A 17,475-nucleotide genomic window follows, 5' to 3' on the forward strand; every position below is an offset into this window, starting at 1 on the left:
ACTGGTGGCTACAGCTAAGCATCCAACTGTGGTGTTAAGTACAGTTTTCTTCCCCTGCAATACATTAAAAATATTTTTATGAGTTTAAAGCAGAAGGACTTCAGCATCAGTACTACACAGTTATTGATTAAAGTGTCCCAAGGAGGAGGGTGACGACCACTGCAGATTTAGCCTCGATATTTTCCCCGATTATAATAAGCCTCTTTGTGAGGCTGTATGAATACGCAGTGTTAACTGTATGATGATCTCATCATTTCCTATTTACTCCATACTTACCTGAATACACAATTTACTGTCATTTTTAAATGCATAAGCACACTAGTAAAATGTCCCTTTGTAAGAAGATTCCATAAAAGGCTACTTTTGATATATGATTTCTTCATCTCCTCTTCAAACTGCATTAGACTACTTCCTTCTTTTAAAATACAATTCACTCACTATTTAAAAGCTTTGGCTTTGATTTCTCAGAACATCCTTATAGGGAAAAAAACCAAGTTTTTGTTTTTGTTTTTTTGAACCACATTTCTGAAGACAACCTTGTACTGATTTATTTTGATTTGATAACAAAATTATGTTCCTGCAAAGAATACTAACTTATTCCCCCTGTTCCCCCCACCCCGCCCCCATTTCACTACAAGTACATTGCTGTGTGCAAAACTCCAAGCAAAACTGAAATCCCTCTGTTGGGAGCTGTGTACATATCAATATATTTGTACTTAGAGAAATTAGGGTCAGATTTTTAAAAATTCTTTGTGAAACATACTGTATATTACGTCCATGCTAACTACTGAGCTCAGTCCAAATAACTAGATAGCATTTAAACAAATTTCAGTAAAATTTAGCATCCACCATTTTAAGGAACAGAAATGTATATCTGATATAAAGGTCATAAAACATTAGCTCTTTTTAATTTTCTTTTAATTAAACTTTTATTATTTGCCCCACACACACACTTTGGGGGGCGGGGGGGGGGGGATTTCCATTCCACTGTCCACATTGACACTGATGATTTCCCTATTGTAAAATTCTTTATGCCAATTATTAAGCCAAAATCTAATGCTAAAAGGATGATCCAAGATTTACCATAATTTCTCTACAATTTATGTTATCCCCAAAAGGTTTTTTTCCTCTCTCTCCCACATTTGTGTAACTCCCGTTAATATCAAAGAGAGTTATGTGTATACAGGCAAAGAAGAAGCAGCCTTTAAGAGAAGGGTCATTTGTTGAGCTCTTCCAACAAGACAATACATCATCTGGACCCAATCCTGCAAAAAATTAAGCACATGTAACTTTACTCGTGTGAGCTGTCTCATTGACTCAAGTGACCAGTCCTTTAGATTTTTGCATCAGTAAAATTACACACATGCTTCAGTGTTTGCAGGATCGGGCACTACATGCACATTTTAAACTAGTAAATAGAAAATCCATATTTAAAACTATTTAGACTTTGTCAATGTACAGAAATACAGGGCTTAGTCCTAGTCCTCAATGAGGCCTTTGTCTAGATAAAGACTGTAGAATTGGACCCACCACTTGGACCAAATAAGGTTACTTTGTCAAATGTTTATGTTAAGCTTAAACATGTAGCCCATAACTTTTTTGCTTTTAACTACATATAACTTTCCGGCCACAGTTTAGGTTTGGGTGAAATTTTATTTATTTATTTTTACTTATTCTCAAATTCATTAATTTGGTAATTAATTCCCTCTGTTTCTGAAAAGGCAAAAAAAAAAAGGACTTAGATCAGTAATGATTCAGTTACTAATTAGTTAAATCAGTTTTTCATTTTTACTTCCAAAACTGGTGTTCTAATTTAAAATGTGTTACACATTTCCTCAACATCATCATCTGGTTTCTAAATCTAAACCTAGGGAAAACAACAGCTGCAAAATAACATAGACCAGTAGACGTTTCAATGCTTTCTGCTTTCTGTCTCATCAAATGCATGGCTCTTATTTACAGGCTACAGAAATATTGTTCAAATTGGGTATGGGGGAATCTAATGAACTTGAAAGAACCTGTACGACCCAAAATCTAGCACTCTGTGGCAGTTTAAATCCTGCTGGTTTTCCAGTGACACTCTATAGAGAAAGGATCTTTACCTTGCATCCTGGTCTTTCTTTCAGTATATGCTCTTAATGTCTACAAATCTCTCATCTGAAACATTTGCAGATGAAAAAGAAGCAGGTGTTTATGGTTACGTGCCGGGCCTGGCCAAATCTTGGAGTGGAGAAGGTGCTGGGGATACAGTAGGAATTCTCAAACTAGGTGGGCAACTTGGAAGGCTCATTTTCATGACAGTGTCCCAAATACTTTTCATATTCATAGCAGTCTCCTCTCAGCACAGCAGTGCTGGTGCCTGAGCTCTGGAAAAGTCAGAAAGGTTTGCATGTGACTGCAGTGCACTGAGTTCTCTTCTGTATGCTGAAAGTTTTGGAAAGGCAAACACCTCTTCATATCAAGGTGTGGTTTTTGTAAGGCTTTAATTTTGCCCTTTTTGTCCATAGTTTTGAAATGAAGAGGCAAATAAGCCCCATTCTGCTCATGATTCAGACTTTCTGAGTGGTACAAACAACCAGTACCCAGCAAAAGAAAGGTGTTGTGGTTCAGGAACGGGGCAGAAAGGGCTGAGAGATCTGGCTCTGCCACAGAATTCCTATACAATCTTGGGCAAATCACTGAACCTCCTACTGCCTCGGTTTCCAATCTATAAAAGCCAAGCTGTGAGGGTATTTGTGAGACTTAATTCTTTAATATTTTTAAAGCATGTTGAGGTCTTCACATGGAAGCTGCTATAGAAGTGGAAGGTAATCAATTCATTATTATTTACAAGTTTAGATAGATTTCACTCTATCCTCCATACACCTGTATGGTCTTAATTTTCCAGCCTTCCAGGGATATGAATTTCATCAGCAGCCATTGACAAGGATACCTTGGAATTTACTATTTTAGTGAAATGGAAAATTTTAACAAAGTAAAACTTTAAGCGATGTTTTTTTTCCCATTTCCTCCCTGAGTTCTCACCTCAGAACATAACTAATAACAATTACAAAGCTGGGATAATTTGCATAAAATTGCTGTCTCAAGTTGCATGCAACAATGGTTTGACAGAAAAGCTGTATAGTAAGTAGTTAGTATTTTACCTGCTTTCTGCTTCACCATGCAGTTTTGTATCCTATGAATCACCATAGCAGAAAGCTTGAAACTTACACTTGAATACAAAAACAAAATGTGGGAAACCTGAAGGAGCCTCCTATTGGAAATAAATGCAGAAGTGTAGGCAACTTTAGCTTGTTTACAAAATGTCATAACTCAAATTGCAAATATTTGCTGATATTACAGAGGAATGTCAGACATACCCCTATTTTAACTTTTTAAAAATTTAATACTTTAACGTTTTTTGAGTTGAAGTAAGATGTGCAAGTATGTGTGTGTGTATTTTTCTCTTTAGATGTATAATTATATGGGTTTAAATACAGATAGAGACATATAGATAATTTGGGGAATATACATTTGGTTAACTTGAAAGCGGAGAAGTGTCATTTGTGACTCTATAGTAGGAACTTCAACAGCGTTTTCCAAAGTGACTTTTTTCTTCCGCCTCCCCTCCAAAAAATCAAAATGTACTTCATGAAACTATTGTATATGAAGCACTTATTAGCCGTAATTAAATGGACAATATGAATTTACTACATCTTTAGGACTCTGGCTTGTTCTGGTTTAGAGCAAAATGATTAATGCAAATACATATTACTTGAGATAACCATTTAGCAGCTAATTTAGCCAAATTTATTACAGCAGTTAGAGGTTTTTCATTTTAGCAGACGGAGACAAGGACATGCCAAAAGCAGAAGGTGTGTATGAATGCACACTGCCCTCTAGTGTGCAAAGCTTCCTGGGATTAACTGAAAATACAGACAAGCAGAGTATGCACTGGAGTAATAATATCCAGATGTATATATTCTAGGCATTCTTTAAAATAATGCCAGTGTAAAGTATTTTATTTCCATGAAAGATAAGCCTCTCAGTCTTCTTTTTAGTACAGAAATAATCAGATACAAATCAAAGCCATTTTAACTTGGTAACATTGTGGTTAGAGAATTATTTTAAACTTCTGTATTTTTAAGCTCTCTTTCTGTGGGCATCTGATATCTCGGTTTCATATTACTGATTGTTTTTACTTCTTCTCCATTCCTGGTTATATTTCAGGTCCTGCAGAGAGCTGTCACTCTGCTTCACTCTAACCAAAAGTCAATTCCACACCTCCCTTAGGCCACAGTTTCTTTCGCAATCTGTTGGTAGATTTATTTTGCTCCAGTATTAAGCAAAGTCTCCCAAGACCTTCCCCCTGCTGACCAATGGAGATTTGGTTCATCTGAGAACTGTAAATTCTGTTTGACAAGATCAAAAGAAACAGATATATAAGTTCAGTAGTTGATATCTCCTGCAATAAGGAGAAATGATCAAAGAACAGGGTAGAGTATCTTCCCAAACCTTTCAAATATCCAGACTCTCAAAGAGTTCTACCTGGGAGCAATGAATAAATTACATATTTTTACAATTTGTTGTCAAATGCACTGAAAATATCCAGGCAGCATTAGGTATTTTGTGGGCCAGAGAGATTTGTAGTCCTTTTTGCTCTTCCTCTGACACTGGAGCTGCCAAAAACTGATTAAAGACTTATTCCAAAAGATAGTAACCCATGTTTCTCCACTAATGCACTAGTAAATAGTTGAACTTATTTGTCATCTTACTGGCATTTGGCATTGAACATACAAAAGGGGCCAAGTGTGTTCCGTTTCTGTACATTGGAGATTGTAGAGATGAACATTATTTTACTCAGATACTAACACACAATATTTATTGTCCTTTTTGTTTTCTTCCCAGTGCTGAATAAGGGTCAGTGTGTAACTAAATATTACCGCTGGATGCAGAAGAATGGAGGGTACATCTGGATACAGTCCAGTGCTACCATAGCTATCAATGCCAAGAACGCAAATGAGAAGAATATCATCTGGGTCAATTACCTTCTTAGGTATAAGTTTCAGTCACTTCCTTTATTTGAATTTCTGTCTCTGTTACTTGACTCACATTGAAAGATATAGAGTAAAAAACACACAATGGCAACTACAGAAAGTTAATATGAGATGAGCTTTCTCATCTGTTCATGCTCAGAACTAGCTCCTTCTGGTGGAAGTTATTAAGACGTGTGTCATGTCTCAGGTTACTGGGAACTTCTTGAATTATTACGCTATGTTCATACTACAGTAACCCTCCATCAGTTTTATTTGCAGGCCACCATTGCCTGGAATTCTACCCAGCACTTGCTGAAACTCCCAAAGACCTGGCCCACCATGCCCTGGGCTTGTTATAAAACCTGTGATGGATTTTTAAGCAGTGATTTCTTTGGTTATTGCAAAATCCTGGTCAGGCGATCTTCCTGGGACATTACAGACATGTCTCTTGGAAAGGTGATCTTCATTCCAATATGCCTTCTTGCGATGACAGGCATCAAGGCAGTACTCACCTTGAAAGATGGAAAAAAATTAATAAATGCAGAAGAAGCCTGTTAAGTAGAACTGGTTGAAACATTTTTGACACAACTTTTTTATTGTCAAAATATACTATGTTGTCGAAGCCAAAACATTTCAGTTGTACTCATTGATTTTGAGTACATTTTCAACTGAATGGTTTCTAAGGTCCAAGATGGACTCTCTGGTCACAGAGAGAGAAACCCCTAATCGAAAACTTGACCTTTTTCATTCTAAAACAGTTTTGACACGGTTCCATTTTGCAAAAACATTTGGAAGGAGTTTGGGGTTATTTTTTTCATTCTAATGAAAATAAATTTGGAAACCTCAGAAGTTGTAGCAAAACAGAATTGTCATTCTCCGGTCAGCTCTACTTGTAAGTAAGTTACTTGCCGTGGCTTATTATGTTCCCTTTGTTCCAGGAGTGATGTAGGGAAAGTTCAAAGTGATGTCTAAGGGCTAGATTGTGACTTTTATGCCATAGCCAAGGATCATTGTAGAGATTGTGCCTGCCTGAACCCACAGTCTCGGATAGTCGAGTAGTCTTGATTCCCTAGGCTGGGAGCCAGGAGCAATCAGTTCCTAAGGGAGCGCAGGCCTCTGACATTGTGGAAGCTTTGCATGGCAGTGGAGTGAGGGGGTAAGGGCGGGGGGATTTGGGGCACGTTTCTGCCCTTGTGTGACTGAGTGAGCATGGATCTCTCATAATCTGGCACCGTTCCTTTACTTTTTTCTTTAAAACGTGATGGATGATTGATAGCTATGAAAGTGAGGAAATAGCCAAGCTTGCAAGAGTGAAGCATAGTGCAGCACTAGTTGCTCCTAAAACTCTGTCAAAGCACCCGAGTCTTGACCAGCAGCACGTGCTTGCCCTTCTGACCCTAAGCTTCTCCTAAACAGAGCTTCAAACTATGCCAGATAGCGTATTGGTTTTCTAATCTCGATAAATATCTTACTAGGATTATAAACCAATGCTTTTTTCGCATTTGCTGGTATCCAGACGCTAAATAAATCTGGTCCACAACTGTTCCACAAAAATTTGCTGTCTACTAACAGAGTATCGGTCAGAAACTAATTAAGATGAGGGCCTAATTGACTATTACTTAAAGATTCCTCATAGAACTTGATTTTTCTCCCTCATTCCTATCAGTGTTCTGTTAGAGAAAGGTAACTCCTTCATACAATTTGTGTATTTTTAAATAAAGATTACTCCCAGTAATGGGACCCAAACAAGATCCAAGCAATGAATAGTATTTTATTGACAGAGCAAGGCATAAAGAGTTCTGATATTAGCAATAGCAAGAACACTGGTTTATATATATTTTCATGCATGAGAAAGTATGTTCAGATGCCTGTCCGATTTGTGCTCCGAATAGACTAATTCTGTTGCTAGATATTGCTGATGTTCTTGTTCAAGAAAATAGTTGTTTTTGTTTAAGCAACTATTTATTCCTATACAAGATGCAGTCACCCCACCCCCACACACACACCATTTCTTTTGCTTGAAGGGAGGAAAGTTTTGTGGTGCACTGCTGCATTGTGGCATGGCCATGTACAGTAACATCATCACATTGTGATGCAACAGCATAATGTCACTTTTTTGTCCCACAGGACAAATCTGCAAAGGTGACAATCCTAGGTAAGAATGGAGAACACCTGTGAATGTTTCAATATTGAATTTTCACCGTGCACTAGAATAGATTTAATATAGGTATTCTGTAATTGTAATGCTCTGGACACATTTAGTAGCCCAGGATCCTCCCCTTGCTTCTGTCTGTACAGAATTGGAGATCTGGTAACCCACTGGGCTGAATATGAATCACACAGGAATGATCACTCAAAAATCCACTAATGAATATTTTCTTAAACAATCTGTGCTATATTTGTCTATCTAGGTGTCTTCTTCTGGTCTTGCCTTTAATTTTAAAAGGAATCCATTTTAAAAAGGCACAAAACAGAACAAAAATATTTTTTGTAAGACTCTCTCTGATAGTGGGGCTTTTTCCACATTGCAATCATGTTCTTTGCTAACAAGCCACAGGTGAACACCACATGAGCAGATGAAGATATGATTATAATAGGTGTGTTGACAGTTCTGTATCCTTAACATATGCATCCTAACATGCACGTGTGCATCTGTCATATATTTAGGTTGTTAATTTTTTTCCCTAATAGCTTTAGAGCTATCTGAGCAGTGACCAGGTTCTCTGGTCCTTAATTGAGCAATATTCTCAGCAATTTCAAAGTGAGATTTACTAGCATAAGGTCTGGAGAATATAGCCGTTAGGAAAACAACTATTCAAAAGCTATGACAAGGATTGCATAGTGTAATGTCACCTGAATAAATGTGGTGAGCATCATAGGTAGTGTAGAAACAAGTTTTAAAGGATATCAACTCTCTCTCTCTCTCTCTCTCTCTCCCCCCATCCCTATTATCATTGTAATGGGAAAGAATTCTAGATATTAGACTGTGGTATTGATTACACAAGCCAGACTTGCTTTTAGATATCAGTCAGGGCTACCTAATTAGCTATGAGTATAACTCAGATATTTTGCGGACATCAGGCATTTTACTACCATTTTAGTATTAAAAGAAGCTTTCAAAAAATTCTGCTGTGATGAACTGAGGAAAAACATGTATGTTTTCATGTTTGCTCTTCTCTTCTCTCTATTTACATTCTTTGCTCCTGAGATTTGATAAAGGAAAGAGGGAAAACTATCAAACGGCAAATCATCCATTTGTGTTTGTTTGCTCTCTGTTCTTTAGTAACCCAGAGTACAAGGATACGCCGATGGATATTGCACAACTTCCTCATCTGCCAGAGAAAACCTCAGAATCCTCAGAGACCTCTGATTCTGAATCAGACTCAAAGGACAACTCAGGTAATATAAACAATCCTGCTTTCCTACTACTTTACTTTTTTATTTTATATTTTTGTATCTTCAGAGCCAAGTCAGTGATTGTATTTCCAGATTATCACTAAATCTTACATTTTTCATGGATGGTTCAGCTTTAGAAAAAATACCTTAAAACCTCAAAATCCTGTTTTTAAAAGATATCAAAATCTTTTAGTGACCCAGAATGATCTGCTATTTACTTAGTGCATGCGTGCCTGGTTGAATTACACTTATCTAAATATTTGAATCCCCAGCTGAGTTTGTGAGCAAGCATTATGCCTTGTGCAAAGGCCTTAGATTGTAACCACTGAATATGATTCCAGTTCTTATCTGTCAAGCGTAGTCAGGTGTTTCTAACATAAATGTACACCGTCAAAGTTTATCACCCCCTTTGCTGTATAAATAGGCTTCTTGAGTTGTTTCACTAGGGGGCAGTAAAGATTGCAAAATTTGTGTGTTTTCTTAAATTAAAAGCATTACATTGTATTAGAACTGAACAGGTTCAAAGCACCTGCTTGTAAGTTTTACTTTTCTTTGGGGATTTTTTGTTTGTTTTAATACTAGAGAGTATGGTTCAATTAATTCTATAAATAAAAAATCCTAAAGAATGGCAATGTGTTCAGCCTGTTAATTTATTCCCCAGTAGATTTACACGTAATTACATATGTAGGTGTACAGATTGGCTTGTTTCTTTGTAAGGGATTGTATTTAGTCCAAGAAATGATTCTGTAGGCCTGATTCTTCTCTCATGTCTGTATAAATCAGGAACAAATACACTGAAGTCATTGGTTACACACTGTTGTAAATCAGGTATAAGTGAGAAGAGAATCACGACCTATATGTTTTATTTTTTAACTAAGCAGCCATTTGTTCTCTCATCTTTTGCACTTATTCCTCCTTTCTCTTTTGACAGTTCTGTTTGACAGTTAGAGTCAGATGTTAGGCAAACATACAAGCTTTATGTCCATGTGATTTGAGATCTCATCGGCCATTCAGAATGCTTTTTATCCCTACAGCTGTGGAGAAAAGTGTGCATTTACCATGTGCACTCAGAGTTTCTATAGTTGAGAAGTGTATGTATGTTCATGACTGCTGAGGTTGGCACAGAGTAAGAGAGCAGTCTTCAGTGATGCATAGATGCATGCATCTTAGAAACCAGGACAAAACTTTTAACAGTTTTGGGTTCTTTTGTGTTCACTTAATGTGACTTAAACAAAAATACAGAAAGGCCTAGGTTCATAAGACCTTCTTGGCTGAAACCAGTAAGTTCAGTCCAAACGTTTTTAAATCTGCAGACAAACTTGGTGCCATTTGGTTTTGAAGTCACTCTACCAGATGGGAACAGTAGTTTAAAAGGAAAAAAACTTTTCTTTTTAAATTTTTTTTTGGTAAGAGATTTGGCTTTAAGTAGAAATAAAAGCTGTTTTTTCATAACAGAAAGTTTTAGTATCTTATTAATTTAAAAAAAAAACACTCTAAATGAATTAAATGTACAGAGCCTGAAGCTTTGAACAGCTAACATCCCCATCAAGCCCAGCTGTTCAGCCGCTTCTGGCAAACTGTTTGGAATTGCCATGGCTCCGGGAGAACCCAATCTTTACAGAAAAACTGGCCCTTTTTTCCCCTGCTTAGAGCAAAGAATTTACAATGGTAATTCTTGGCTCTGATGAGGGAAAACAAAAACGTCTTTTATTTCCAAAGAAAAGAATTCTGACTGTTCTGCACAGACTGGGTTCTCCTCAAGCCATTCATGACCCTTTCAAACAGTGTGTGATAACAGTCCGTTTTCTGAAAGCTGATCTTGGCTGCCTGAGTCCAATGGACTCGAGTGTTTGTCTTATTCAGTTAAAAATGAGGTAAATATAAAATAAAGTTAAAAGAAATAGGAGGAGGACAGGACCAGGTCCTGAGCTGATGGAAATTGATGCAGCTCCATTTGTTGCACTGGAGTTATTTTTTTCTGCTTTATTTTTTTACCTTCCAAGGGAATATTGGCACACAGCAGGGCAATGTAACTACATTGTTTTAACTGATGTATTCATTCGGATTTATAAACAGAGGACCTGATTCTCCACTCACACTGGAGTAACTCAAGAGTAACTCCATTGAAATCCACATGACGCCAGTGTAGAACACGAGTAAGTGAGAGGAGAATCAGGGGCGTGGGTTATCACTTCATCATGCTACTGCATCACTCCTACTCCCATTATAAGAACATGTATGCTAACAGAAATCTCGAGAGTGCATCACCAGAGCTGAATCGTTCATCTCCCTTCAGTGAACACAACTGGAATCCAGTTGCAGTCAGTTATCAGAATTGTCCTCATTAAAGAGAATGTACCAAAGGATCCCATTAGAAACAGGTGCCCTCACACTTGTTACAGAAACTGCAGTCCAGTGACAAAACCACCAGACTTTTGCCCATTGCCACTGACAGTCCTGAATCCAGGGGATTAATGATAATCAAATCCCTTCAAGCTTGATGCTGCTAGAACAGAGGATGTAGAGCTCAGAAAAACCCACCTCAGTTGAGCCTCAGAGGAATGCTTTTACCAGAAACTTTACAGGCAATAACATCTCATTTTAGGTAGACAAGTGGAGTTCTAATCTGATGTTCCTGTTGCTAATGGTGTTTTTCACTTTTCTTTCCTTCCAGAGGACAATGAGAACTCAAAGTCAGATGACAAAGGAAACCAATCAGAAAACAGCGAAGACCCCGAATCTGATAGGAAGAAGTCTGGGAATCAGTCAGATAACGAAATGAACTGTAATGATGATGGGAACAGCTCCAGCAACCAGGACAGCAGGGACAGTGATGACAGCTTTGAAAATTCTGACTTTGAGAATCAAAAGGCCCCTGAGGACAGTTTTGGTACTCTTGGTTCTATGCAGATCAAGGTGGAGCGCTATGTGGAGAGTGAATCGGACTTGCGGTTGCAGAACTGTGAATCGTTGACGTCAGACAGCGCCAAGGACTCAGATAGTGGAGGGGAAGTAAATGCCCAGTCTTCCAGCAAACATCAAAAGAGGAAGAAGAGGAGGAAAAAGCAGAAAGGAGGCAGCATGACCCGCAGAAGGCTATCAAGCACTTCAAGCCCAAATGGACTTGACTCAGCTTTGGTGGACCAGCCCCAGCTGCTCTCGTCACCAAACAGTGCCTCAGTGCTCAAAATTAAAACAGAGATCTCAGAACCTATCAATTTTGATAATGATAGCAGTATTTGGAATTACCCACCTAACAGGGAAATCTCAAGGAATGAATCGCCCTACAGTATGACCAAGCCCCCAAGCTCAGAGCACTTCCCCTCCCCACAAGCCAGCAGTAGTTTACATGTCTCCATTCCAGACTCCGTTCTCACCCCACCAGGGTCTGAAAATACTGCCAGCCGCAAAACTCAGTTCAGCACCTCATCCAGCTCGGCCTTGGCTCCTGTATCCTCTGACCCTTTGTCACCCCCGCTTTCAGCATCTCCACGGGACAAACATCCAGGAGGTCCCAGCACTTCCAACTCTTTGTTGTACACTGGGGATCTGGAAGCCCTTCAGAGGTTGCAAGCAGGCAATGTGGTGCTTCCTTTGGTTCACAGGGTAACTGGAACCCTTGCTGCCACCAGCACTGCTGCTCAGAGGGTCTACACCACTGGCACTATTCGGTATGCTCCAGCTGAAGTTACTTTAGCCATGCAGGGCAACCTCCTCCCTAATACCCACGCTGTTAACTTTGTTGACGTTAACAGCCCCAGCTTTGGGCTGGATCCTAAAACGCCGATGGAAATGCTCTACCACCACGTTCACCGACTCAATATGTCGGGACCATTTGGAAGTGCTGTGAGCGGGGCCAGTCTGACCCAAATGCCTGCAGGGAACGTGTTCACAACTGCCGAAGGACTTTTTTCCACTCTTCCATTTCCTGTGTACAGCAATGGCATTCACACTACACAGACTCTGGAACGGAAAGAGGATTGAAATATGACCACATACTGTGTTCAGTGTTATACTCTGAGGCATAGACTATGTTTTAATTTAGACCTTTAATTCTAGCACTTTGAATTTGAGCAGGTCAGCTTATTCTCTCGATATGATGGTTCCCCTTTCATTCCCTTTCTCTTTAACTTGACTTATTCTTTAATGTAAAGATATTTTTTTATTTTTGCCTTCAGAGAGTTGAAGTACCAGTTGCCTGCCATTTTGTCTTCTTCTAAGATGTGTGTTTTTTCCTTTGCATCTTTATTAAGATGCCTTTAATATGTGTATGCCTCTGCCATAGAATTCTCAGTGTTGTGGTAAAGAGATTTTAAAGTGACAACCATTGGTTTTACTTCATAATGATCTTGATATGATCAAGATTAAAAGAGACAAGCATAAACAATGTGCCCTGTTTGACTAAGTCAAATGAAAAGGGGTTTTTGTTCCTAATTCCTTTAAAAATAGGGGATAGTATTTTAGAATTTTATGCAGAGTTTAATTCTCTTTTTATGGTTAAGATTTTCTTACTTGCACATAAAATAATTTGGGTTCTTAAAAAGTTAATTTCTGGCCTGTGACTAGAATGTTAAAAAGTCGGACTAAATGTTAATTACTGAAACTTTAACTTAATTTCTAAAACCATGGTGCTATCATTTATTAATCTGTAATGTCTTCATACAATATGCAGCTTGTGGGCTGGGGTTTTTGAAAGGAATGTGTTCCGTACTGGTCTATAGTTGGGTGCTGCAGTCTCCTTGGTTAGTTAAGACAAAAGCCCTCATTAACATTTGCTGCAGGACTTAAAAATTTTTACCTCCAAACTAACAAACATAGCCTCACATTAAATTTAAATGGGTCAGGAAGCCTTTTTGAGAAAGTGCTTTAAAAAAACTCAATTAAATTGACTTGAGGAGCAGTTTTTTAGATGGATATTTTTTCTCTCTGTTTTTTTCTCAGTCTAACTGAGGCTAATTTTACAACTTCAAATAACACTTCGGAATAAAAAGAAGGAAAATATTTAACATGTTTTTATTTTTTCATTTAAAGTTATAGAGAGAAGGTTGACTTTTTTTGTTGTTGTTTGATTTGTTTTTGTTTTTTTCTTATTTCTAGCATTGAAACCAATATGTTTTAAAACTAAAGAATGGGTTAATAAGCTTGAAATAGATAACTACAACTGAAAACTGCACATTAAGTAAAAAAAAAAGAAATCTCCTATTTTGTCTTTGTTGCCAGAAATCACAGTGTAGTGTCAAACACTCCAAATGACTGTCAAGTATAAATTCTTCTTCCACTCCATCTTTGGCAGCTGTTTGTTAAGGCATCTAATAACAGATGTGAGAACTGTAATGTGTACAATGTGTAAGTGTCCTTGGCTGTCAGTCCCATTGCAGTTTCAATGTGTGTTACTATATGCAGTATATACTAAGCTAATGTAGTTGTTTTGTCCTTTGTCTTCTCTGTGCTTTATCTCTAGTCCGGAGTGGTAAAGTCCCATTCCTGCAGTCCTAGTGAACCAGTGATTCTTGGGGGTTAGTGGTTTTTGTGTGGTGGCCTTCCTCTGTAATGTCACCTTATGCTGCTTCCACTGTCTGTATACCTTTTAATTTCTGCTGTTGCTTTGCTGTTGTGTATTCTCAAACCTCTCTCTCTCTCTCTGTCTCTCTCTCCCCCCTCCCTACATTCTCTCTTCCTCCCTCTCTCCCTTTTTCTCTCTTTTTCACTCTCAGAGATAAAAGACTCTTAACTAGCTCAAGGTTATTGGAGCCATTTTTCCCACAGAGGAATTCTGGGTATGACTTACTCTTCCAGTGTGCCACACAATGCACTGAAGAGTAATGCTCAGATATATTAAACAAATTGATGCCATATAGCCTCAGTTGTTAACATTCCCAGAGTCCCTTGTGCTCTACCTGTAAGCAGAGGGTGCATTTCTTTGGTTTTCTCCCAGGCGTGCTGATGGAGTAATATATAGAGCAATTACCAGTGAGATAGAAAATTCTTTGAAAGGTCAACCAACATTGTTAAAAAGGGAAACTGAGTTTAGGATTGTCATATATATTTGCTTATGTGTACAATGCTAATATATTCACTCAGCTGTCCTTTGAATTTTTGATCACTCACTGTGTTGAGTCAATTCCTGCTTTGAATCTGAGGAGTAGGTCCAAACCCACAGTGGAATAATAGTGAAAAGGAATTGGATGCCACAAATTTTAATAATGAGCTTTTAAAGGTTATATTTGAAGGATTTAAGTAGGTCTAAGAAGCCAAGAAAGCTGATTGGGAAATTTAAAGTTTAATTTTGGAAGCTCTACTCTAGCTATTGAACAATCAAAGGAGTGCACCTATCGGCTACAAAGAACAGCTAGACAGCTGTTGTTGTTTTATTTTATTTTTATAAATGTTTCTGTGTTGTGTCAGAATGATTTCTGGTGATTTAAACTAACAGATAATCACAGCTGCTGTCTAAATCCATAGTGTTTAAAATTACAAAATGAAAAAAAACTTCATTACCTGTGAAGACTGTGTCTGTGTTTTTAACTATTTCTTGTACAAATATATGAAATCTTTTATGAGGAGACTGGTGCCAAGTAGCTGAATAATGGGGAAAGGGATTCTGTTCGTATAAATCTTAGCAGTGTTACCAACTCTACAATACAAAAAAAAATTAAAATGTTAAAAAGTGACAGCTATGGTACATTTATTTTGTGTTAAGCTAACCGAATCTAACTTCTTGAGTGCCTGGCTTATTTGAAACATTTTTTCATTGATCATTGATAATGCTGCAAATCAGAAATGTACATACTTCATTTACAACAGGGTTCTTTTTATACTTTTGTAGATTCTCATACATGTCATACATGGTTGTCTTTATGTAACTTAATTTTTTTCATCCCGCAGGTGCCATTTTCATAATAAACTTCTCTTGGATTTGTTACTATCTGGCATCATTTCTTTTACATATAACCATCCTGACTAATGAATGCTGGTAGTATTTGTTTGAGCAGGTACCTTTTTAATTGTTTTGTTTAAAAAAAAAGGAAAAAAAAAAAAGAGGGCACGGCTAGATTTTATTATCGCTTGTGAACTGAAGAAAAGAAGCTGTCGAGATGCAGGTTAAAAATGCTAATCCAAATACTACACCAATTTGCCACCATCCTAAATTCTCAGCTACCCCAATTCATTGTCATACTGAGCATTGTTATGCACATTATCAAAGCTGAATAATGGACTTGTAACATTAACCACTATAGACGGTGTGCATTTTTTCTTGATTAATGCACACTGGAAGAGGGCAGCTTACATACATTAATCACTTAAAATGTACTTTATATTTTCATTTATGATACTCTACAATGTTATAACCAAACTCTTCAGTCACCTTCGTTCTATGTAGGCTGTTGATTTTTCTGAATATGTACTTTCTTCCTCCAGATTGGCAAAATGTAAGTTGTTGGTATTTTATGTGTTTATTGGCCAAACGATCTGCCTTACAAACTAAGGGCAGAAGAGTTTGCCAATGCAAAAAGAAAAAAACACAAGGCTCTAGACCTTGTCTTCATGACTGAAGTACAAAAATCAAATTGGACTCCAGTTTTGATTACACCAGAAATCCATACACAGTGGTTGATCTTAAAAAGTAACCAATTATCAAGAAATACCTCTGCACAGCATCTGAAAAACTCTGCTTATTTCCTGTTACCTACATATAGGGGGAAACTGTGTTATCTCAGATGCCAGTGTGGCAACTATTCGTAAGCCTTGACTCTGTAGTGGCGACTTGTATATGAGGTGTAGAGACTTGCATAGAGTGGGTTGAAAGAAGAAGCAGACAGAATGGAACAGCTCTTATTTTCACCCTTCACCCCTGCTAATGTGAAATTCTATGAATTGGGCAATTTCAGTGATTGGATTTCTTTATGGTGCCTTCCTGAGCTGTGACCAAGGCCGGCTCCAGCTTTTTTGCTGCCCCAAGCAGCAAAGCGGAAAAAAAAAAATAGATAAAGCCGATCGGCAGCACTTCGGCGACAGCTCAATCGCACCGCTTCATTCTTCTGCGGCACTTCGATGGCGGGTCCTTCGTTCCCTCTCTTCCTCTTTGGTGGCACTTTGGCGGCAGCTCAAAGAGGAAGAGAGGGACTGAGAGACCCGCCGCCAAATTGCCGCCGAAGACCCGGACGTGCCGCCCCTTTCCATTGGCCTCCCCAAGCACCTGCTTCCTTCGCTGGTGCCTGGAGCCGCCCCTGGCTGTGACAAACTTTACATACATTGTGCTGATTCCACTAATTCAGGGAAAAAAATCTGTGATTTATTTTGCTATAGCTGATTCTGTGATCTCTGCTCAGATGAAAGAGCACATTTGAGAGTACACAATGCAGTGGGGGGGGGGGATCGTTATGATATCCATACATGAGTGTAGGCCACACTCTAGATTGTTGGGTGCCTGAATCTTTCTTCCCTTTTGGGTTCCACCTAACAAAGTTAAACATTTGACACATCATTCTAATAAATAGCACTGGGCCAGATTCAGAATACCTTACTCGCCCTGAATAATACATTACTCCACAGATAGTCCCATTATTTTCAGTGCAACTACTTCCAGAGTAAGATACCATTCAATGAAAGTAAGTGTGTGAATCTGATCATTAGATTTATATATTTAAAAAAAAATTCTATGCACCGTTATAGTTCAGTGATCCTGCCTGATGATTTAACAGCATAAGGTCTGGGTCCCTGAATTTCCAAGCAATTCAGGACTCTTGCTTCCCAGGCTACCAGAGATTGAGTTTGATATGTCTCCAGTTTGCAGGAGGTAGAAAGGAGCAGAGGTCAGCAGGCTGCTTTCAGCTCTGCTCTCACATTCCAGTTGGCATTGCTTCTTGTTTATGAGGTAACTAGGGGCAAAGAAGCCAAAGGAGAGAGAGAGGGAATTTAAATCGAGCTAGAAAGAATGCCCAGACTAAAGGGGAAATGGAAGAATAACAGATCTATTTCAAATTAGTTTTAACCAATATTAACTAAACCCACTAATCCTGAGAGGTTTTCTGGACTACAAAAATACCCAATGTTATTGTCTAAG

The 17,475-nt window shown here is 38.2% G+C and overlaps 1 protein-coding gene across 6 annotated transcripts in view; it reads left to right on the forward strand.

Annotated features, from left to right (window-relative positions):
• Nucleotides 1-15,334, forward strand: part of NPAS3 (neuronal PAS domain protein 3) — an 821,267-nt gene extending 805,933 nt beyond the window's left edge. For all 6 annotated transcript variants that reach the window (XM_054028282.1, XM_054028283.1, XM_054028280.1 and 3 more), the window contains 3 exons: nucleotides 4,888-5,035; nucleotides 8,299-8,414; nucleotides 11,086-15,334. In XM_054028282.1, coding sequence (XP_053884257.1) covers nucleotides 4,888-5,035; nucleotides 8,299-8,414; nucleotides 11,086-12,395 — 1,574 coding nt within the window. In that variant the 3' untranslated portion in view covers nucleotides 12,396-15,334. The remainder of the gene's footprint in view (nucleotides 1-4,887; nucleotides 5,036-8,298; nucleotides 8,415-11,085) is intronic.
• The last annotated feature ends 2,141 nt before the right edge of the window (nucleotides 15,335-17,475 follow it).

The sequence above is a fragment of the Malaclemys terrapin genome, chromosome 4 (assembly GCF_027887155.1).
Source record: "Malaclemys terrapin pileata isolate rMalTer1 chromosome 4, rMalTer1.hap1, whole genome shotgun sequence".
Lineage (NCBI taxonomy): Eukaryota > Metazoa > Chordata > Testudines > Emydidae > Malaclemys > Malaclemys terrapin.